Raw genomic sequence first — 23,370 nt, forward strand, 5'->3', positions numbered from 1 at the left:
CCAGTCAAGTAACAGCACCCCAAGGAATAAGGTAATAGCTTTACAACAGTTTTATTTGCTGTATTTAACACTCTCACATTGCTAGATGGATACATAGCATCATTTCTTCCAGGTCCACTGCTGTTCAGTCATTTAAGTCGCGTCTGACTCTTTGTGACCCCATTTGAGATTTTCTTGGTGTAGATACTGGACTGATTTGCCATTTCCTTACTCTGTCTCAGATGACCCAGAGATAGGCTAGGGTGGGGCTAACTACACTTTCCTGTGTAGTCTCTATTCACGGGCCCTAGCGATAACCTGGGGAAACAGAACAAAAATGAGAAAGGAGGAGGAGGATGAAGAAGGATCAGGATACATATTCTCCCCCTCAGATCACCCACACCTCAGGGTTACAACATAGTTATGCCTTTTCCCTCTCATCTTCCCATAATCCTCCAGAGAGAGTTATTTCCCCATCTGCAGTGAAGCCCTTGACTCGTAAAATGCTTATAGACTATAAAAGGCCTCTTTCCACGACCACAGGGACATACTAGGTAACCGTTTCTCTCTGTAATAAATATTTCTATACTGATTGACTGATTTACAAGACGGCCATCATCAAGGGAGGTGAGATTTCTGGGTGAATTTCATTGAGGTTAAGATGACAAATTTGGGGAGTTTGGTCCAGTGGTAAAGGAAGACCCTGGCTTTCAGGACTCCTGCCCACATTTAGCTTTTTCCTTTCTACTCATTCATTGTGTGTTGGGCACAGATTTACTCCCTCCCAACGTGTCAGGAGACCTCATTAATATTGGTAAAGTGCTTGGAGTCTTATAGGCCAGAACCATCCTCTATGTGCAAGACATCCAGATAAATTACTTTTGGTTTGGATATAGAATGAAAGTTCTTTGGGGAGGATATTTGTTTTCTTCAGATGAGTTTTCTTCAACCCTAAATTTACCTCATTTGTGTTCCCCTATGTTATGGTACTTTTGATGAAATATGAGATTCCAGGGTTCGCTGAGGGTCAGATTTTTTTCGTCACACATGACATCATAAAAATCAATCTTTAAGAATAAGCTTCTAGAATCAGTGATTAAAAAAAAAGATGAACTGTTTTTCTTTATATCTGTTTACAAAATATATTTGTTCATGGGCTACATTTCGCAGTCCTGGGCAATATTATCTAAGACTTCATTGACCCCAGTCTTTCACCTCCTTGACCTCTGTGTACTTCCTAGACTGTAGAAATTCACCAATGCTTGTTGACACCAAAGAATTTTAAATTCACCCACCTCTTGATCTATCTTCCTGGTGTCTGAATATATCCTTCTCATTCAACACTCTATGGAGTAGAATTCCTTTGATTTTATTCACCATTGACATTTTTTTTCAATGTTCAAAGTTGTTTAAATGTGTACTTTCCAGGGTCGAATACTTGATCCTTTTCTCTTTCAATATTCTTCCCCTTGCTAGTCTCATTCAGCCCCCTGACTTCAGTAACTTCTTTTCCAATGATGCCAAAAATCTCTGTATCTAGCTCTGACCTCATTTCTGAACTTCAGAGTGCCTGGATTCCTATATTCCTAGCTTCTAGGAGAATGGGAATCTAATACTCCTTCATCAAGGATCAATACCAAGGTAATAAGGGGAGATACTCTTAGAACTGTTTCCTTTGTAGGATTTAACATCCCAAGACTGTTAAAAGGATGAATGATTTCATTCTTTGTATTTATATTCTTAGCACTTGGTACAGTCTACAAGCTTCTAAAGAATAGAGGCTATGCTTTTTAAACTTTATTTTAATATTATTTATCACAAAACCACATCCTTAATCAATTTTTGATGATGCTGATGATTGATGATGATGCTCACCTTTTTTTCTCTTGTTTTTCACAAGTGAAGACTTTGATCTTACAACTTATTTCAACAACAAGACATTCTGAGGCACCACACACTAATTTAAGGTCAAGTACTAAGAGGAAAAAAATTGTCTTCTTGAGATGTATATTTATGAGCTTATATGGAGATTTGTCACAGGAATAGTCTACCTTCAGTGGTTTCCCCTGAAAAGTCCCATCCTGAATTGCTGCATATACTGTCTTTTGCTTAGATCAAACTAGAGAGGACATTTTAATGAACAAAAGGAAGTGAATGGTTAGTGATACAAGTATCTAGGCAATTTAGAGAGTCAGTCTATAAAACCTAGTACCAAATAATTCTTCTTCTCTATTTGCTTAAGAACCTATGGCAAAAAGATTATATTGCATAAAAAATTTCTGTGTTGAGTTGGACATTTCTAGATGGTACCGCTAGAGAGATTTGCTAAGACAGTCCACTAATAGTAGGTGGCACAGTGGATAGAGTTCTAGGCATGGAATCACAAAGACCTGAATTCAAATCTGGCCTCAGACACTTGATAGCTGTGTGATCCTGGGCAAGTTGCTTAACCCTGTTGTTTCAGTTTCCTCATCTGTCAAATGAGCTGTCGAGGGAAATGACAAACCACTCCAGGATCTTTGCCAACAAAACCCCAAATGGGGTCACCAAGAGTCAGACACAACTGAAATGACTAAACAACAACAAAGAGTAAAGAATTGATAGAGTAGAATAGGAAGGAGCAGGGTATGTAGTAGATAGAATAGTGGTCTAGAAGCCAGAAAGACTAGGGTTCGAATTCAGCCTCTGATACTAGCTGTGGACAATGGCAAGTTAATGAACCATTCTGAACCTTAGTTTCTTCATCTGTAAAATGGCAATAATGACACATGAAGGCTCTACTTGACAAGGTTGTAAGGATTGAAAAAGATGATGTACATTTAAAAAGCTTAATTTTGGTCTCTAGGCTTCTCTATTGGGAATCTAGATGGTGCAGTAGCTCTCAGTACTGGGTGAGGAATTAGGAAGACTCATCTTCCTGAGTTCAAATCTAGCCTCAGACACATCCTAGCTGTGTGACCCTGGGCAAGTCAGTTACTCATCAGTAAAAGGAATTGGAGGAGGAAATGGCAAAGAGAAAATGTGTTGTAAGAGAAGGTAGGAGCATATGATACAGGGAAACCATTTTGACCAATGGTTTCCCCCACTCTGACTATCTTAGGTCAGAAGAACCACAGAATTATAAAGTATGGAACATGATAGCTGAAAGAGACTAAATTTAAAGTTCATCTTATGGGTTTTGCCTTGTACTCAGGATAGGTACTTGACAAAGTGCACTCTGCTAGATGAAAAGTGGCAAGTGGGTTTCCTCCCTATGACCCATTTTCAGAGCTTCTTAAAGACTGGAAGCATTTTGCTTGAGAAAGCAACCCCTTTTCCCATGTGATACTGTGATCAACAATAGCATTTTGGTCCTATATCAGCACTGAAGGCATTGATATAGATGGACATTTCATGGATGGATGGTTAACTTGATGGAAGACACTGAACTCTAAGAACAAAATGGAGACTAGAACTGAGTCATACAATTCTTTGCATGTATAGAATGTCATTCCTTCTAATATGATAATGTTATTTAAAAAAAATCCATGTTATCTAATGAGGCAGTGAATTGTAGTGGAGCCCGTAACAGACTTGGAATCAGGACATCTAGATTGCAATCCTCTGATACCTATTACCTATGTGACCTGCAAACAAGTCATTTGCCTTTCTAAGCTTCAGAGAGGAAAACGTTTAAATAAACACAAGCTATTAGTATCTCATTTACCTTAACAACAATTCCTCCCACAGACTTGGTTGGAGCAGTTACTACTACACCCATTTTCAATATATTGACTGTATTTACATTTTCTACTATTTTCTGCATGTTTGATATACTATGTAATAATAATAGTCAGCTTTTAGATAGCACTGGAAAGTTTACAAAGGTCTTCTATCTTATCTGATCCTTACAGCAACCCTGAAAGGTAGGTGTTATTATTGTCCCCATTTTACAGATGAGGAAACTGAGGCTGAGAGAAGTTAAGTGACTTATGCAGGGTTATGACCACTTTGACCACACTTATGATCCAGCTAGCAAGTGTCTGGGAAGGGGGGGTGGGGCAGGGTTCCAACTAGAGTATTTCTGACTCCAAGTCCAGTGGTCTAATTACCATGTCACCTCATTGGCTCTGTGTTTTATCTACTAATGTCAAAGCTGGAAGTCATTAAAAAAATTAGTGTCTATCATCTGAGATTCTAGGAAAGCAAGGTTGTGATGTTTCTAATCCCTTTCTTGGAAAGGGCTACAAGTTACAAATAGGGCATCCTAAAGAAACCAAACATCTCCCTCCCAGAATGAGGCTGCTGCTTGTTTCCGTCCCTAATCACGTGATGTGGTTTGGCCCCAGCTCCTTTCGATGACAGTTAGTGCAATCGTGCATTAGCTAAGTTGCTGTGGGTGAGCCGTCCAGCACAGCTGGGTAGCCAGGATGGCCTTGGGTTCTGGGGTCCTGAAGATTCTTCTTCTTTTCTTAAGTAAGTATCAGCAGCAGCATTTCTTGCCCCTCCTGCAGAAAGTTGAGTTTGCAAGAAATCAGCTTGGTTTTGCTATTTCTCTCTGAATTCTCCATCAGTCCCATTTCCTCCTGTTTACAGAGAAGAGTTCTTGGTGTAACTTGACTGAGCTATAACTTGCTGAAGAGGAGGCAGGTGAGCGTGGGGGTGTGTGTGTGTGAGACTCTTCACAGGGGTGAAGGGAAGGTTGGATGCCTGCTCTCATCTGTGACTCCTACAGCTCTTGCTTGATGCATAAATGCATCACATCCCGGTTTTCCTTCTTCAGATTCAAGCTTGAGCTGCCAAATACAGAACCCAGGGCTGTTATGAGGTTCAGTTTCACTCTTATGAGCTTTGGGGAACTGTGTGATGGCCTTAGTTGCCCAGAGGTCTCTTTCTTATTAGCTATTTTCTCCTTTCTGATGAAGTATTTACCAAGTAATGTGAAAGCTAATCTTATTGAAATAGAATGGCTTTTTAAAAAATAGATTTATAGATTAGGTCTGAAAAGGACCCAGCAGAAGAGTTTTAACAAGGAAGGGCAACTGGGGCTTTGTCCCAGGAGGGGATGTATAGAGGGCGCAAATATTTAACCCACGCACTCCTACAAAGTAGAAGCTCCTTCTTTCTCTCTTCCTTCCTTCCTCCCTCCCTCTCTCCCTTCCCCTACATCTTTGTTTCTTTCTCTATCTTTCTGTTTGTTTCTTCCTTTGCTAGGTCTCCCTGTCTCACCCAGGCTCAAAAACTATAGTGACCAATCACAGGTTTAATTGCAATACTGATTAGCATTGAAGCTTTTAACCTTCTGTTCTTCCAACCTGGATAAGTTCACTCCTCCTTAGGCAGTATGGTGGTCTTCCATTCCCAAGGGCTCACCATGTTGGTTTTGGATTCAGTGTAGACACCTGATTGATGTAGCCCATTGAAACTCTTGAACAAGAGGGATCCTCCAGTCTCAGTTTCCCAAATATTGGGGACAACAGACATGCACCAGCAAACTAAAACTCTGCTTCTTTCCATTTCACCAAGCTGCCTCAGGCACTGCGGAAAAAGGGCGCTATCTCATTACAGGGTGAGAAAATAGGGGGAGGAAATATCTTCTTACCCAATGCCAGCACCCTAGGACCAAGTCCCGATCACTGTATCTTAGGCATAGCTCTGGTCTAAGATCCTGTTAATGCTTGCCTGGTTCAAATCCTTACACTTCCTCTTCCTAGCTGTGTGATCTTAGATAAGTCACATTACTTCTCTAGGCCTCAGGACTAGAGAAGAGAAGATACAGGTTCCTGTTGGGTATGGGGAAAGCAGATGGCAGCCTGTTTGTTCCCCTCCTCTGTTCCATAAAGAAATCCTTAAGTGATCCTGCCCCTTATTATCCCTTCACTAAGGCTTTTCTTTCCCCCTCTTCTTTCCAGAAAACAAAACAAAATAAAATGAGACAACATAAACTCTCTCTTGCAACTCCTTTGTAAACATGAAAACTGTCTATACAATATGAGTAATAATCTCATTACTGCTTTCCCTCCTGGACACTGTGTGGGAGGGAAACTTTCTGAAACTGATCTGCTGGTTTAGAGAGCAAACAGGAACTGAAATCCCATGGGCTGGACTAAATGACCTCTGAGATGCCTTCCTATTCTGAGAATCTATTGACTAAACCACTATAATAACCATCCCCCCCCCCATTCAGTTGAATTTTTCTTAATTACTTTTGATATTATTTTCATGTCATAAATTATATGGTTGATTTCTGGGGCACAAGCTTACCCCAGTTAGTGATGCTGCTTTGTTCCAAAAGTACTGGTTGCAGTTCTGCTTTGGAGAGCATCTGGTCAAACCCCACAAACTTTTAGGAAACTAAGGTCTAGAGTGGTCAAGGATCTCACAAGCTGCTAGTGATGGAGTGGGGATTCAAACCTTGATGTTCCACTATGCAGCCCAGTCCTTTTCCCATTTTTCCACTCAGCTGTTTTTCATAACTTGTCGACTAGGAACATAAGACTGAGGATTTAAAGCTGGCGGAGTCCTTCTTGGCCTAGTCTAGTTTTCTCCTCTTACAGATTAGAGACTCCAGAAAAGTTAAGTGACTGACCTAAGGTCACATAGTTTGTTCAGTTGTGTCTAACTCTTGTAACCCCATTTTGGGTTACAAAACATTTCATGGCAATGATACTGGAGTGGTTTGTCATTTCCTTCTCCACTCATCTTACAGATGAGAAAACTGAGACAAACAGGGTTAAGTGACTTGCTCAGGGTCACACAGCTAGTACATGTCTGAAGTTGAATTTTAACTCAAGTCTTCCTGATTCCACAACTTATACTTTAACCACTGTGCCACCTAGCTGCCCCCTGGAGTTCTCTATATCAATAGAAGTCATAGGACCTATCCCAATACTATATGTACAAAATAATTTAAGCAAAAACAAAGAAACAAAAAAATGAATGAATTCCGTTAAAAACAGAACTTAGAACCCACATCTCCTTCCATAATATGTCAAATTCAGAGGTTTTTTTAAGTGAGGATATTCTTTTAATATAATTACTCATATATTTATATTTTATATATTACATGCATATAATATATATTTTAATATAATGACAATATAATGACTCTTTTAATTTTAGGGAAATAAGCTAAAACTTGATTTTTAAACAGGTTTAAATGTGATGAAATAGCCTTGAAAGGCCTGGAGGGGAAGTATAAGGATAGAAGTTAGCAAGTGTAGGCAGTTGGTACAGAGTCCTAGGTTCAAGAAATAATATCAGTAAAAATAACAGCAATGGCAGCAAACATTTATATAGAACATTAAGGCTTGTGAATCATTTACATATATGATCTTATTTGACCTTCAACTGGGGATTTATGTGCTGTTACTGCTCCCGTTTTACAAATAAGGAAACTGAGGCTCAGAGAAGTGTGAAGGAACTTCATATGAAGTCGTAAGATAATAGAGAAATCAAGAGAAGCCTGAGGAAATTGGTATGGCCCTGAAAGTTAGGCAAAAGACAAGGGTTGCCCTTGGTGGTTGTCATTTGGACGTCTTGGGGCTTTTGTTGGGTAGTGAGGGCTACCGGTTTATTTACTTGGTGTCAGGGTAAGCTTCCACACTCTGCCTTAGTTTTTCCATCTGTAGAATGGGTAGGCATGCCTAGATTTAGTAAAGTGGTAGAGTGCACAGAACACTGGACCCAGAATCAGAAAGATCTGACTTCAAATCTAACCACAGACACTTACTAGCTGTGTGTCCCTGGGTGAGTCATTTAACCTCATCTGCTTTAGTTTCCTTACCTATAAAAGGGGGATAAGAATAGCACTTACCTTCTAGAGTTGTTGTGAGGTTAAAATGAGATTAGTATTCCTAAAGCATTTTGCAGACCTCAAAGTATTATATAAGTGTTAGTGATTATTACAATATGGTGATGCCTGACAGTTATCATTAGAAGAAACATTTCAAGATCTTTGCCTTGAAATAAACTTCTGATATTTTCTTTTTTTTTTTTTTTTGCCTTTTGGAGGGCAATTGGGGTTAAGTAACTTGCCCAAGGTTACACGGCTAGTTTGTGTGTGTGTGTGTGTGTGTGTGTTAAGTATCTAAGGCCGGAATGGAACTCAGGTCCTCCTGACTCCAGGGCCGGTGCTCTATTCACTGTGCCACCTAGCCGCCCCTAACTTCTGATATTTTCAATAGAGATCTGCTTTACTTTTTGCTCTTTGAAAATATAAATGAGAGAAGCAAAGATTTTGATTTGTTTTCCTAGGTAAAAAAAAAAATGTGATTATTAATGATCGTTAAGTGGTAATTGGGGCAGTTAGATGAAGAAGTGGGCTGGGAACCAGGAAGACATTATCTTTCTGAACTCAAATTCAACCTCAATCACTTACTAACTGTGTCTTACCTTGGGCAAGTCACTTAACCCTATTTGTAATCTGTTTCCTCATCTGTAAAACGAGCTGGAGAAAAAAGAAAACCCTAAATGGGTCACAGAGAGTTGAACATGACTGAAACAACCCAACAACAGCAACCAACCAGTAGTGATTAAAAATTTTTTTAATCAAAAACATTTGAGCCAATCCTGAGCATTTTCTTAAGGCTCCTTCTTAAGAAAAAAAAAAAAAAGCTAATGATACAATCTAAAAACACTACAGTGACCTACACAAAATATTCTTGTAAAACTTAACTCCAACCACAAAACCAATCAGTCTCCATTTTAATTCTTATGGAAAGCACATCCTGAAATCAATGTATTATTGTAATCATGGTAATAAATGTAATACAATATCACTTTTATTATGTTCCAGTGCTTAAAACATTCCTCATGTGCAGAGCCAGAATAATTAAAGATGGGAAAAGATCTGTTAGGAAGTTGGGTTTTTTTTTTTTTAATTTATAATGAAAAGATGGCAGAAGCAGGGGAAAGGAGAATTAAATTGGTTTTTATGTTAGAAGCCAAAGTCATCACTTTAATTTTTAGACTCTTAGTCCTGAAGATCTTTAAATAAAGACCTTTTCTGACAGTTCCTTCCCCTTATCCAGGCACAGAAGAAACGCTTATTTAAGCTTTTTGTCATCTTATGAACACAGGAGGCCTTACTGTCCCAAAGTTTCCTCTTGCCTTGGCAAATGTTCTCCTCACCCTTCTTACCCTTTCCTGACTTTCCCTCTCAATTCCGCATCTCAAGATTGTAAACATTTTCAGAAAATAACAACAACAGAAAAGAACCCAAAGAAATAAATAAAAGCAGTATTCAATCCTGGGAACAATATGGTTTAAGTTGTACCAGTTACAGGGGAGTCTGAAAGCTGAATTCAGTTCTTTGCTCTAGGCCAGGAAGGAAGTCCCTGAGTGGCCACGATCTCAGCTACTTGTTTCCTCTCTGAAGTCACCAGTTACTGAATAGAAGATAGGCAGGTAGATCATAGATTTCAGGCTCTGTAGCACTGAGTACCAATCTTGTTCAAGGGTTTGATTTTTCATTGGGGGAAACTGCTGGAGTCAGGTATTGAGGAATGGGGGTGATTTGCTAAGCTGCAATGAAGGCGAGGTCAGCTTAGCTCTGTGCCAAATTTAAAGGGCACTGGCAGCATTTGTGGGCCTTCAACGTTATAAAAACAATCGACACATTTTTTTAAAGCTCCTACTATGTTCCAGTGCTGGGGTTACAAACACAAAGAAGGATACAGTCCCCACTCACAATGACCTTGCATTGTAATAGGGAAGACAACAAATATTTAGAAAAAAAAAATAATGTCTAGAATAAATATAGTCCCCAAAGTCTTAGTGCAGATTTTTTCAAGACTGACTGTAAAGTTGATAAAGAGTTTTGTACCTAATTAGCAAGAATAATTAGGCAAAATGAGAAACTACTAGATGGCCGCCTGACGTGAGCTCCTTCTCTGTTCCCTCCTACCCTTTCAACTCAGAATATACTTTATACCCTTTGCCCTGGGCACAAAAATTTCTAGATATGACTGGTGACTGGGACCAATGAGTACCTTTGAGAAGCTCTACTATTTTAAATATTTGCAATATTTCACCTGACAATTTCAGTGCTCAGTTTATAGTCTCTGACATACCAATCTGATCCGGAAAGCTGAGGCAAATGATGACACAAAGCCTTTATAACCTGAAAGCTCTGCCTACATAGCTCCTGAGGAATATCACATTCTTTGAAAGGCACACACACATATGCACAATATGTATATGTGCATGTATATATACAACACATATACATGTGTACAAACATATGTATACACACGTGCACATATTTACATTTACATATGCATGCATATACATATGTGGAAATATTTCTGTCTTGCTTAACCTCCCAGAGGCTAAAGGAGGGTATGAATATTGTATGAATAACAATAACCATTCTACTTAGCATTTACATAACACTTTCTCTTTCCAGGGTGCTTTACAATCATTAATTAGTTATTCCACAAAACTCCTTCTCTCTCCCTCTCTGTTCCAACACATTCTCGTTCAAAGAGGATACTAGTATTATTTCCATAAGGAAATATATGTGGTGAGGAATAAAGCATGCTTGGGGCAGCCAGTATTATCGGTGAGACTTTGACCAAGCTACTTAATACCTCTGAGCTTAAGTTTCTTTATTTGGAAAATGAGAGAATTGGACTAGGTGACATAATCCCATGTCACCACACTTTGTAACTTTTGTTTCTGCAAGAAGTAAATTCTACCATGTTAAAGAAACTAGGATAACTGTATCATTTGGACCCCCTATCGAGAATTCTCTTGTACCTAAACATATGTTCTAGCAGATTTTTCTTTAATAATTCCCAAAGTCATTCACAATAGCTTTGTTTATTAAAGCCACTAAGATCATCATCTCTTTTATCCAGGCTCCCAGAACCTACACTCAGCACAAGTGCTATGCCTTTTATTAAATTTGGTCCATTCAAATAGCCTGTTAATGGTTTCCAGAAAGACAAGCTCGATTTCCCCTTTCTAGTATGTCTAAATAAAACATATGAACAACTGGGGGAAAGCCTAGACACTTAAAAGGCCATGGCTAGAAGAGAGAGGGAGACACACACACACACACACACACACACACAGAGCGACAGAGACAGAGAGACAGAGGGAGAGAGAAAGAGAGAAAGTGATTTGTTTACCGGAATCTGATTTGATAAATTTCTTTGACAAGTTCCAGTATTTAGTCTACACCTCTCATCAGAGGGTCAAATCTTCATAGGAAGAAACTACACTAGATGATTTTTTTTGGGTAGCAAATGGCATAGGTATAACTTAGGTTAGCCTAGGGACCATAGGAGAAACCTTGAATCTCTTAGTCCTTTTCCCCATTGACTTATCAATAAAAAAATATTTATTAGATTCTATTACATGGAAGGCACTGGGAATGGGAAGTGAACCAGCATTTCTTTAACATCTGCTATTTGCCAGGCACTGTGCTAAATGCTTTACAAGTATTATTTCACTTGATTCTCACAACCACCTTGGGAAATAGATGCTATTCTTATCCTCATTTTACAATAGAGGAAACCGAGGCAGGCGGCACTTAAGGGACTTGCCCAGTGCCATCTGCCCAGTAAATATCTGCTCTATCCACTACATTGCTTAGCTGCCCTGGCTGTGACTATAAGTACAAAGAATGAAACAATCTCTACTTGCAAAAAGTTTATTTTCTAATGGTCTTACACCAACGTCTTTATTAACTGCTTGCATCTTATATTTTGTCTACACCAGGGGTGGGGAACCTGCGGCCTCTAGGCATGTGTGGCACATGGCCTTCTAGTGTGGTGCACTTGAGGACCTAGAAGGTCACATGTACCTCAAGGCCACAGGTTCCCCACCCCTGGTATAGACAAAGACGTGTTTTCCAACTAGTTTTTATCCTTCGGGCGCCATTTTTGTCCTTCTGCTATATTACACTTGTCTCCCCAGCAAGCTATAAGAAGGAACAAATAGGCGAGTCTGCTGGTGCCCAGGGAGGGACGGAGGGAATGGACTGAGCAAGAGCGACAGCTGAGGGGCACTGTAGGAGCCATGGCAGGGCAGGTTTTTAGAAAGTTTCTTCCCCTCCTTGACCGAGTTTTGGATGAAAGGAGTGCAGCTGAAACTGTTACCAAAGGAGGTATTATGCTTCCAGAAAAATCTCAAGGAAAAGTATTGCAGGCAACGGTAGTAGCTGTTGGATCAGGATCTAAAGGAAAGAGTGGAGAAATTCAACCAGTTAGTGTGAAAGTTGGAGATAAAGTTCTTCTTCCAGAATATGGTGGAACCAAAGTAGTTATAGAAGACAAGGACTATTTCTTATTTAGAGATAGTGACATTCTGGGGAAATATGTGGACTGAAATCACTAATGGAAGTGGAGTCATGAAAATTGCCCATTCCACAGAAGTTCTGAAATCTTTTGTTTCATCATGTAAATAATTTCCAGGTCTCTTGTTTTATAATAAATGGATATCATGTGTCTCTAAAAGAAGAAGAAGAAGAAGAAGAAGAAGAAGAAGAAGAAGAAGAAGAAAAAGGAACAAATAACATTGGTGGGGCAATCACTCACTTCTGTGATGAGGAATTATATAAAAACCTTTGAATGTCTAAGATGATTCTGAGAAACTCATAAGAATTTCTTGAGGCTTGGGGGCAAGATGGTCAAGGTAGGGTCTGACTATTTTAATGCTTGAGGTGATAGGGTAAGAGTTGAACAGGTTTTTAAAATGCTCTCAGTGAGGTAGTGTGGCACAATGATCAGAGCTCTGGATCTGGAATTTAGGGACCAGAGTCCAAATCCTGTTTCTACAATTATTTAACCTCATTGGACCCTCCTTACCTCAACTGTAAAATGGGAGTTAATGACCGCCAAAGGGCTCTTGCTTAAAATCCTTGTTCTTAAGAGAATTGCACTTCAAAGGATTTGTTATAGAATGATTTCACTACTTAAAACTTTCCATCCTTCTTATCCCCCAGAGTTCTTCTAGCTTTTGTAAAGCCCTGGAGGGTTGTTTAGTGTATTCCTCTAAGGCTTTGCAGAACTCCCCCCACTCCTACTTCTTAAAAAAAGGAAGAAAGTTGAGATCTAATGTTTTCTTTTCACTCTAGCTTCAGGGAAATAGCTTCTGATTCCCACCTTTAGTTGCCCTGGCATCCAGTATCCTATTCTCCAGCCTTTTAGGGGTCATGTGATTGCCCTCTGGGAAGTCTCCAAAGACTTCCATGCAAAACCTCCCAGAAGCTAAAGAAGGGTATGAATATTGCATGAATAACAATAACCATTCTACTTAGCATTTATGTAACACTTTCTCTTTCCAGGGTGCTTTACAATCATTAATTAGTTATTCTACAAAACTCCCTCTGTCTCTGTATCTCTCTGTCTCTCTCTGTTCCTTTCTCTCTGCCTCTCTCTGTCTCTCTGTCTCTGTCTGTCTGTCTGTCTCTCTGTCTCTGTCTCTCTTTCTCTCTCCCCCCTCCCCCATCATAATACAAAGAAGATACTAGTATTATTTCCATAAGAACCTTCTCTTTGGGATTTCACTTAAAGGTTGAAATGCATTGGAATCCAATGATGTACACTGTAGGGTTTAAATTGGGTAGAATGTGGAAGTTAGACCTGTAACTAGAGTGGGGTGATGGTGCTTGGTCTTAGGGTGCTTTCTGCCCCTCACTTTCTCACCTGACTTTGGGCTGCTATCCCCTGTCTCTTCTCTGAGGGTTCACCTTTCCCATCTTTACCTCCCCTCCTTCACCACAGTCTGGGACTGTTTGCTGTACTACGGGATTTGATGCTAGACAATTTGAAAAACAGGCTGCTCCCTTTCCCAGCATGGTCAGACCCAGAGTTGACTGGCCTTTGCATCATACCTTCCCTTTGGCCTGATGGGTGCAGGGAATCCTCTGCTTTGCTAAGATCTGGCTCTTCTTGTGTGAGAAGTAGGGAAAAGATGGCAAACTCTACAAGGACTAAGACCATATGCTTCCCTTTTGGCTTCCTGCCTGGTGCTCTGAACCTGATTGCATCTTGATGAGGGCTTCAGCCCCATGGCACTTAGCTCAACATACATGTGGCAAAGCTTCAGCTTTCAAACAGAAGGGTTACCCATTCTTAACAAATTAGGTCCTTCCAAACTGGAGCTGTTGCATGCTTACTCCTGGTAAAGAGGCTTGGGACCTTCTTTGTTAATGCTGCTTGAGTTGTGAGTCAGGGTTCTTTTTACAAATCCACATGGAAATTACCATAGGCATAACCAACTCATCCCTAATTTGTGGAAGGCAATGTCCTGCAGTGGATAGAGCACTGAATTTTGAGTCAGAGGACACTGCTTCAAATCCCAAGCTACCTATTTTCTACTTGTGCAAACTTTGTCAAATCAATCACCTTCTGTAGGCTTCATCTTTTGTTATCTGTAAAATGAGGAGTTTGGGCTAGAATTTAGCCAAAAATCCTTCTAGGTCCTTGGGTACGACCTTTTGACTGAATCCAAGTTTTACAGAACAAATTCTTTTATTAATGGGATTTGTTCTGTGAAGTTTGGAGTCAAAGGGCCACACTTGAGGACCAAGAGGGCCACACATGGCCTTAAGGCCACAGGTTCCCCACTCCTGGATAGTCTCTGAAATTCCTTCCAATTCTGAATCTATAAACTCAAGATCATCATAAATGAGGGTGGTCAAACTGCACGGGTCTCCAATGTAGATGGAGCCACCTAAATCCCTTTGGAAAGAAAACCTGCAATTGTCTGAACAGTCTACCCATAATCCCATCTGGATTGGCCCTTCCTCTCTTGGATCATTCATTCAGTGTGATGGTGACCAGGCTTAGAGCTCATTCCATGGTGAACAGTCTCAGAGTCCCCACTCAGAGTTATGGAAACACCATAGAGCTCTCATCAATCATTAGGCTGAAAAATGTATCGATCCAGTTATATTATGTGAGATTTTGAGTGTCTTAATCCTGGTGTGTGACTCTCTAAGAATTAATTGTAAAGACTTCTCAGGAAAAAAGTGAAAAAAAAGTTTTGATACAATTTGATTGCCAACCACTATTGTACTTTTCTAAGTATTAAATTCTTTACTGAATGAAGAGCTTTCCCCCTACATTTTGAAATGATGTGATGATAACTAACAAATAATGACTAATAATGATTAATAAAGGACTTTGCAATTTTAAGCTTCAATAACTTAAGTACTAACACTATTAGTACTTAAATAGTACCAATTACCTTCAATTATAATACTTCTTATTTAAGTGCTTATTCCTTAAATAGAAATACTATTAAGGTTTTAAGTTCCAATAACTTCAATATGTATTACATAGGGGTGGCTAGGTGGCGCAGTGAGTAAAGTGCCAGCCCCGGAGTCGGAAGAACCCGAGTTTGGTTCCAGCTTCAGACACTTAACACCCACACACACACACAAAAACTAGCCATGTAACCGTGGGCAAGTTACTTAACCCCAATTGCCCTCCAAAAGGCAAAAACTATATATATAACATAAATAATAATACTATTAAAGTTTTAATCTTCAACAGTCTTAATACCATTGGTAGTTAAATTGTATTAAAGTATTGCTTTAATTTAATAACAGTATTTATTAAAGTACTTAAGTACTTGATACATACTATTATTAAAGTATCAAGTTTTTGTTGCTTAAAATTGCACTAAGACATGTGACACCCTGTCCAGTGCTTAGAATTTCACAAAGTATTTTATATACATTATCTTGTTTAATCCTCACAACAACCCAAAGAAATAGGAATTAGAGGCATGGTTGTTGTTGGCATATCCATTTTATATGTAAGGAACCTGAGATTCTGAGAATTGAAGGTAACTTGTAGATTCAGATCTCACCCAGTCCCAGCTGGATTTTTGAGGATCTTCTTCAACTTTAGAGCCCTTTCAGAGCATTTCTAGATGGCCACTACTCACTGAAGGAGCCATGGTTATTTGCTTCACTCTTTTGAAAAGCTTAAGGGATTTTTCACTCCTTTATGTTCAGGGCGACATGTCAATGTAAGAGTGACTGAATGTTGCTACTATTTGAGAGAATTGGATGAGGAACCCAAAGAAGTCAAGTAAGATCATAGGATCACAAGTTGATTAAAAAGAGAAATAGTTATCATTGAATTCAGTCTACTTATTTTACAGATGGGGCAACTGAGTCCCAGAGATGTGGGTCTTGTAGGTAGCAAATAACAGAGCCAGAATTTGGACTGAAAACCTTTGATTCCAAGTTTAGTGCTCTCTCCCCCTGTATTATGCTCTTATTGCAACTGGGAACATAAACACAAGTAAAACCTTAATTTTTTCCTTCTTCCTATTTCCTCTTTATGTGAAGTCATGCTCGCTTCTTAGGGTCCAAGTAAAAATGATCGCATTTCAGTTGTCCTAAAACACCCTGCCTAGCTGTCTCATGGATTTCATTCTGCCGTGTCCTCCTTGGTTTGCAAACCCTGTGCATTTTCCAATCTGGCTCTCGGACTTTCTCCTCCTATTTTTAAACTCTCTTTTTCCTTGTTTAGTACTGGCCTCCATTCTTCCTTGTCACTTTGGGTCTTGCTTCCCTAATCAATTCAAGAGCCTCATCCTTGACAGCTTCTGCCACCTAAAGTAAACTGCTTGCTTTGGCAGCTGTTTGTAAATTTTACCCAAAGCCTTACTTATCCCAAGGCACCTGCCATGACATTAGAACTGAGGTACCTGCTATGCCCTCTTATCTCTTCTCTTTGGAACTATGACTTATGAAGGAGGAGGGTACAAGAAAACTTGTAATAATGGGTGTCAGGAAGGAGAAAGAGGGGGAACTTTACATTAAAAGCGAGAGATTTATTTTAAGATCTCCCTGGTGTGTCCCATGTGAATTAACAAAATGGAATTCCTAGAAATTCATGGATGACTCCAAGGATAAACTTTCAAAGTTCAACCAAACCAATGGAGACTCCAGGTGTATCAAAAGCCTCACCCCTGTCATGGCATACATGGCATACCCTCTACCACTAGCCAACGGGTAGAGAAAATGAAACTTGGCTTGGCCTCTATGTAGCTTCCAAAGAGGGATCTTTGAATGAGCAAATCTGGACTGGCAAATGGCTCGTTTTGATCAAGACCTTTTCCAGGAGGCTCATTTGGAACCCAGATTCCTACCACTGAAGGCCACTGAGGGAGAAAGACCAAGATATAGTAGTTGGTTTTTATACAAATTTTGAATTATCTGTATACGTTATATCTCCTCAATTAGAATATAAGTTGCTTGAAGGCAAGATCTGTTTAATGCTTGTCATTGTATCTCCAGTGCCTACTGCAATGGTTGACACACAATAGGTGCTTAATAAATGCTTTCCATGCTTACTACCAGAGTGACCTTAGTCAAATTACTTAATATTGCCCTCTGAAATCTCATTTCCCTCATTAGTAAATTTAGGGAATTGGACCAGATAACCTCTAAAGTCCCTTCTAGTTGTGGGTCTATTATTCCTATGGATTAAGGTGACACCCAGGAGTTTTGAGTTAGGGTGCAGTATTGGGGTAAGAATAACAAACAAATGAGGTCCAGAACCCTAGGAATGCTTATCCCTCAGTCTGGACTGACATCTCAGGCAGTCACTCCAAGGGCTCCAGAATTAGTGGAGTGTGAGTTGCTTGATGATGCCTTGAATAATCCCCTCTGCCATGTTAGCTCCTTGGCCAATGTTGATGGGTTATGTGTCAACACATTTTCAAAGTACCCTTGATGATATAATAGAATTGTCTGCAGTTGGCCTAGATAGACAGACTGGGAGAGAATATTGGGAAGGGTGAGATTTCTAACACTTTACCCTCTGTAGTGACTAACAACTCTAGAAGACACTTCCACATAACTGGAAACCCATGCAATTGACTAGGTTGGCCTCTCCAGCACTGCCAATAGAAGGCACCTCTTCACTCTTCCCAGACTTAGGTTTCTAGATACTTTTGGCAGGATGACCAGGATATTGTTAGTCACTGAATTTGGGCTAAGACTTTCCTGTCCAATATTTCAGGCCAATAAAGTAGGCTATGGGGTTAATTCTTTGCCTACCTGAAGATGGTCACATGTTTAATATGATAGAATGTAATTTCTTTTTTTAATTAAATTTTATGCTTATTTTTAGTTTATATCATTAATTTCCACAAGATTTTGAGTTACAAATTTTCTCCCCATTATTCCCCTACCCACCCATCACTTCAAAACAGTGATCCCACTGAATATCCCCTCCACCAATCTGCTCTCTCCCATGTCTTCCCCCATCCCCCCTCCAACTTTCCAGTAGGGCATGGTAGATCTCTATGCCTCAGTGCCTGTATATCTTATTTCCCAGTTACATGTAAAATAATAATAATATGTATATATATATATATATATATATATATTTAAGCATTTGATTTTAAAACTTTGAATTCCAGATTCTTTCCCTTCCTCCCTTGTCACCCACCCTTACTGGGAAGATAAGCAATTCAATATAGGTTGTACATGTGTAGCTATGCAAAATATTTCCATGGGATATATTGTGAAAGACTGACTATATTTCCCTCCCTCCTATCCCACCTCCCACTTGTTCTATTCTCTACTTTGAGCCCATCCCTTTTCAAAAGTGGGTGCTTCTAACTTCCCCCCCCCAGCTTCCCCTCCCTTCCATCATCCCTTCTCTCATCCCCTTCCCCCCTACTCTCCTATTTAGTGTGTATGTCATTCCCTCTCTAAGCCAAATTCAATGAGAATAAGGTTGACTCATTCCCTTTTGCCTTCCTGTTCTTCCCCTCCATTGTAACAATTTTCCCTTGGCTCTTCCATATAAGATAATTTACCCCATTCTGTCTCTCTCCATCTCCTCTCATTATTTTCCTCTCTCACCTCTTAATTTCACCTTTTAAATATCATCCCTTCTTATTCAATTGGGCCTGGGCCCTCTGTCTATGTATACCTGTACACATATATACACACACTCACATATGTATTCATGCACTCATATACCCTCCTATATAGACACAAACATATATATACATACATGTGTATGTGTATATATATAATATATGTATATATATATGTGTGTGTGTACACACACATTTCTATTCCCTTCAACTATTCTCATACTGAGAAAAGTTTCATAAATTACAATTATTGTTTTTCCATGTAGGAATGTAAATACTTCAACTTTGATAAGTTCCTTATGATTTATTTTCCCTGTTTACCTTCTCATGCTTCTCTTGCTTCTTGTATCTGAATGTCAAATTTTCTATTCAACTCTGGTTTTTTCATCATGAATGCTTGAAAGTCCTCTATTCCATTGAATGACCATATTTTCCCTTGGAACATGATACTCAGTTTTGCTGGGTAGGTGATTCTTAGTTTTAATCCCAGCTCCTTTGACCTCCAGAATATGATATTCCAAGCCCTTAGATCCCTCAGTGTAGAAGCTACCAGATCCTGTGTTATCCTGATTGTGTTTCCACAATACTCAAATTGTTTCTTCTTGGCTGCTTGTAATATTTTCTCCTTGATCTGGGAACTCTGGAACCTGGCTATAATATACCGAGGAGTTTTCTTTTTGGGATCTTTTTCAGGAGGTGATCTGTGGATTCTTTCAACCTCTATTTTGCTCTCTGCTTCTAAAAATGAGGGCATTTTTCCTTGAGAATTTCTTGAAGGATGATTTCTAGGTTCTTTTTTCGATCATGGCTTTCAGGTAGTCCAATAATTTTTAAATTATGTCTCCTGGATCTATTTTCCAGGTAAGTGGTTTTTCCAATGAGATATTTCACATTGCCTTCTATTTTTTTCTTTCCTTTGGACCTGTTTAATTGTATCTTGATTTCTCATAAAGTCACTAGCTTCCATTTGCTCCAATCTAATTCTGCGGGAATGATTCTCTTCAGTGAGTTTTTGAGATTCTTTTTCCATCTGACAAATTCGGCTTTTTAAGGCATTTTTCTCCTCATTGCCTTTTTGAGCCTCTTTTGCCATTTGAATTAGTCTATTTTTTAAGGTGTTATTTTCTTCAGTCAGGTTGTTGACTCTCATTTCGTAATTTTCTTGCGTCATTCTCATTTCTATTCCCAGTTTTTCCTCCACTTCTCTTATTTGGTTTTCAAAATCCCTTTTAAGCTCCTCTATGAACTGCAACCAGCTCATATTTTTCTTGGAAGATTTTGGTGCAGGAATTCTAACTTTGCTGTCTTCCTCCTGTTCCATGCTTTGATCCTTTTTGTCCCCAAAATAGGAGTGTAAAGCTGGATTGCTGTGCTTGCTTTGCTTCCTTTGCTTGCTCATGTTGCCACTCAATTACTTGACTTTTGAGCTTTTTGCCACAGTAGAACTCTGCTACCAAAGAGGGGAACTTTGTCCCAATAGCTGGGGTTTTTTCAGATGCTGGAGCTATTAGTTGGCTGCCCTCTCTGAAGCCTCCACATGCTCTGGCAAACTGGTCATGTACCCCAGGACCTCCACCCTAGACAGTGAACCAGATCCAAGCAGGTTAAAGAAGAGCAATTACCCTTCAGACTGGTTGCTTGGTCCCCCTGCAATCTGCAGGACAGGAGCTCTGACACAGCCAAGTGGTGGCAGCTGCACACCTGTCATGCTTCAACAGCTTGTCCTTCCAGAGGACAAAGGCTGGACCTCACTCCCGAACTCCCTGTTCCCAAAGTCCACACTGCACTGACCTCTCACTTTGTCCTTAGTATCTATGGGTTGATAATTCTGGAAACTGCTACAGCTGATGGGGATCTGAAGTCCCTCCAGCCTGCAGCTGGTTGTGGCACCCCTGAGGCTAAAACCTTTGGCTCAGGTGGGGCTGGGTACAGCTCCCAGAGCACCCTGCTTGCTGTTTCCTGCTGGCCTGTTGAGCTATCTTCAGCAGGAGGTTATCTTCTCTCTGTCATTTTGTGGGTTCTGTAGCTCCAAAGTTTGTTTAGAGTCATTTTTTACATGAATTGGAGGAGGAGCCATGTGGAAATCCTGTTTCTTCTCCGCCACATTGGTCGCACACCCCCTCCATAGAATGTAATTTCTTTGAAGAAAAAGACTCTTTGTTTTCGTATCTTATTCTCCTAATGCACAGTATAGGATAGGTACTTAAACAGTTTTAAAAATTAAATTTTAAATTAAATTTAAAATGTTTAACTTAAAAATTTTTTAAATTATTTTTAAAATTTAATTTTAAAAACCAAAAATTGAATTTAATCAAAAGTGGAACTAAATGGAAACTTTATAAAGAACTCAAAGGAGAAAAGATAACTTCATAAATTTCACAGAACTACCCCCTTCCTATCATAAATTTCATAGAACTACCCCCTTCCTATCATAAATTTCACAGAACTACCCCCTTTCTATTTTTCCAGTGTTCTTATGTATTATTGCCCTCCACATACTCTGTGGTCCATTCCTACTAACCTTTTTGCTGTTCCTCACACAATTCTCTACTTTCCTTCTACATGCTTTTGCACAGGCTGTACCCCATGCTTAGAATGACCTCTATCTCTTCTATCCTCTAGAATTCCTGGCTTCCTTCAAGACTCATCTCAAGTACTACCTTCTACAGGAGACCTTTCCCTGTCCCTTCCAATTGCTAGTGCCTTCTATTCTAAGTCTTGTATATGATGTGTGTACATCCACAATATCTTGTATAATTCTATATATGTATCTATAGCATTTCTCATTAGAATATAAACTCCTTGAGGGCAGGAGTTTTTGCTTTCACAATTTTCACTTTTTCTTTGTGTCTCCAGTGCTTATCACTGTGCCAGAACATAGTACATATCTAAAAACTTCTTGCTAATGGATTTATTGATTCATTGACCTGCTGGACATGACCACTTTTGTCAACCTCTAGTAAAGTGACTTTTCTAGACTTTGGATAGGAACAGTTAATAAAATTTGTCCTAATCATTTCCTTTTCTCAGATCTATATAGCTATAGTGAGTTTGGTCTTAGCAAGAAGATTCAGGTTTTCATCTTGCCTGTAATACCTATTAGTCCTGTGGCCCTGAACAATCACTTAAGCTTTTTCAATCTATTCTATAAGGATACCTACAGCTTAAGATCACATTAGCATTTGGGACTAACTTATAACTCTGTTTTATACACACACACACACACACCCACACACACACAAGGAAAAGTGACCAATTTAGGCTTGATTTGAGGAAGAATTTTTTTTTTGGGTGGGGGAAGCAATTTTGTTAAGTGTATGAAACTGAATTTGAACTCAAGTCCTCCTGATTCCAGGTCCACTGTGTACTATTTAGCTGCCCCAAGGAGGAAATTCTTTTTTTTTTTTTTTTTGCTTTTAGGAGCTGGAGAAGGCAGGGCAATTGGGGTTAGGTGACTTGCCCAAGGTCACACGGCTAGTAAGTGTTAAATGTCTGTGGCCAGATTTGAACTCAGGTCCTCCTGATTTCAGGACTGGTTCTCTATTCACTGCGCCACCTAACCGCCCCCCTCCCCAAGGAAGAAATTCTTAGCAATTAGAGCCCTCCTGAAAGGGAATGGGCTGCCACAAGAGACCTCCTTAGTGGAGAGTTTCAAGCAAAACCAGGATGACCATTTGCTGGACATATCATACAGGAGATTTTTGTTCATAAATAGATTGGGCTAGGCATCCTTTGAGGACCTTTCCAACACTGAGATTCTATTATTCTCTACTCTAGAGAACTAGGTAGCTCAGTAGATAGAATATGGAGCCTGGATTCAGGAAGTCCCAAGTTCAAATCTGTCCTCAAATACTTAGTAACTGTGTGACTCTGAATAAATCATCATAGTCCTTATTTGCCTCAGTTTCTTCCTCTGGAAAATGGGACTAATAATAGCGCCTACTACCCAGGTTTATTGTGAAGATAAAATAAAATAATATTTGTAAAATTCTTTGCAAACCATAAGATTTTATATAAATACTAGCTATCATTATTCTTAATTTTTGTTATGTCTGAGGCATATGGCAATATGGTGAAGCCAATGGATCTTTTCTCAGAAAAGTGACTTTTAAATGCATTACACACTTGGGAGTATGAAGGAAACCAATTATATTGAAATACAATTAGATTAAAATTATAATACAATTATACAAAAATACAAACAGTTATCAAAATAGTTTAAAAACAAGCTTATTGTCCCCAGGTAAAGAATCCCTGTTCTAATATTTACCCATAGGGCTGTTATGAGGATCAAATGAGATAATGTGCGTAATAATAAAAGCTATCATTTATAAGGCACTTCAAAGTTTACAAACAACTTTACATGTTACCTCATTTGATCCCCATAATGACTTTGTGAAGGAAGTACTCTTATTATTCTCGATTATGTCTTCTTGCCTTAAAGTCTTTCATTCTCTGCAGTATGTGACCTAGTTTTCTCTAACGTGCTAAATATAGATGTATGCTCATGGATATTATTACTTATTAATTATATTTACTTGTGACCTC

General features: G+C 39.3%; 1 protein-coding gene across 5 annotated transcripts in view; it reads left to right on the forward strand.

Annotated features, from left to right (window-relative positions):
* The first annotated feature begins 4,282 nt into the window (after positions 1 to 4,282).
* TMEM273 (transmembrane protein 273) overlaps positions 4,283 to 23,370 on the forward strand; it is a 60,243-nt gene continuing 41,155 nt past the window's right edge. For 4 of the 5 annotated variants that reach the window (XR_011164255.1, XM_069067240.1, XM_069067242.1 and 1 more), the window contains exon 1: positions 4,283 to 4,434. Coding sequence is in view for 4 of the 5 variants with exons in the window: in XM_069067240.1 (XP_068923341.1) it covers positions 4,389 to 4,434 (46 nt within the window). In the remaining variant the exon portion in view is untranslated. The remainder of the gene's footprint in view (positions 4,435 to 23,370) is intronic. The other variant, XM_069067241.1, reaches the window with a different exon arrangement.

The sequence above is a fragment of the Petaurus breviceps genome, unplaced genomic scaffold, assembly GCF_028583685.1.
Source record: "Petaurus breviceps papuanus isolate PSGF00001 unplaced genomic scaffold, PetGlider_PUasm1.0 90740, whole genome shotgun sequence".
Classification (NCBI taxonomy): domain Eukaryota; kingdom Metazoa; phylum Chordata; class Mammalia; order Diprotodontia; family Petauridae; genus Petaurus; species Petaurus breviceps.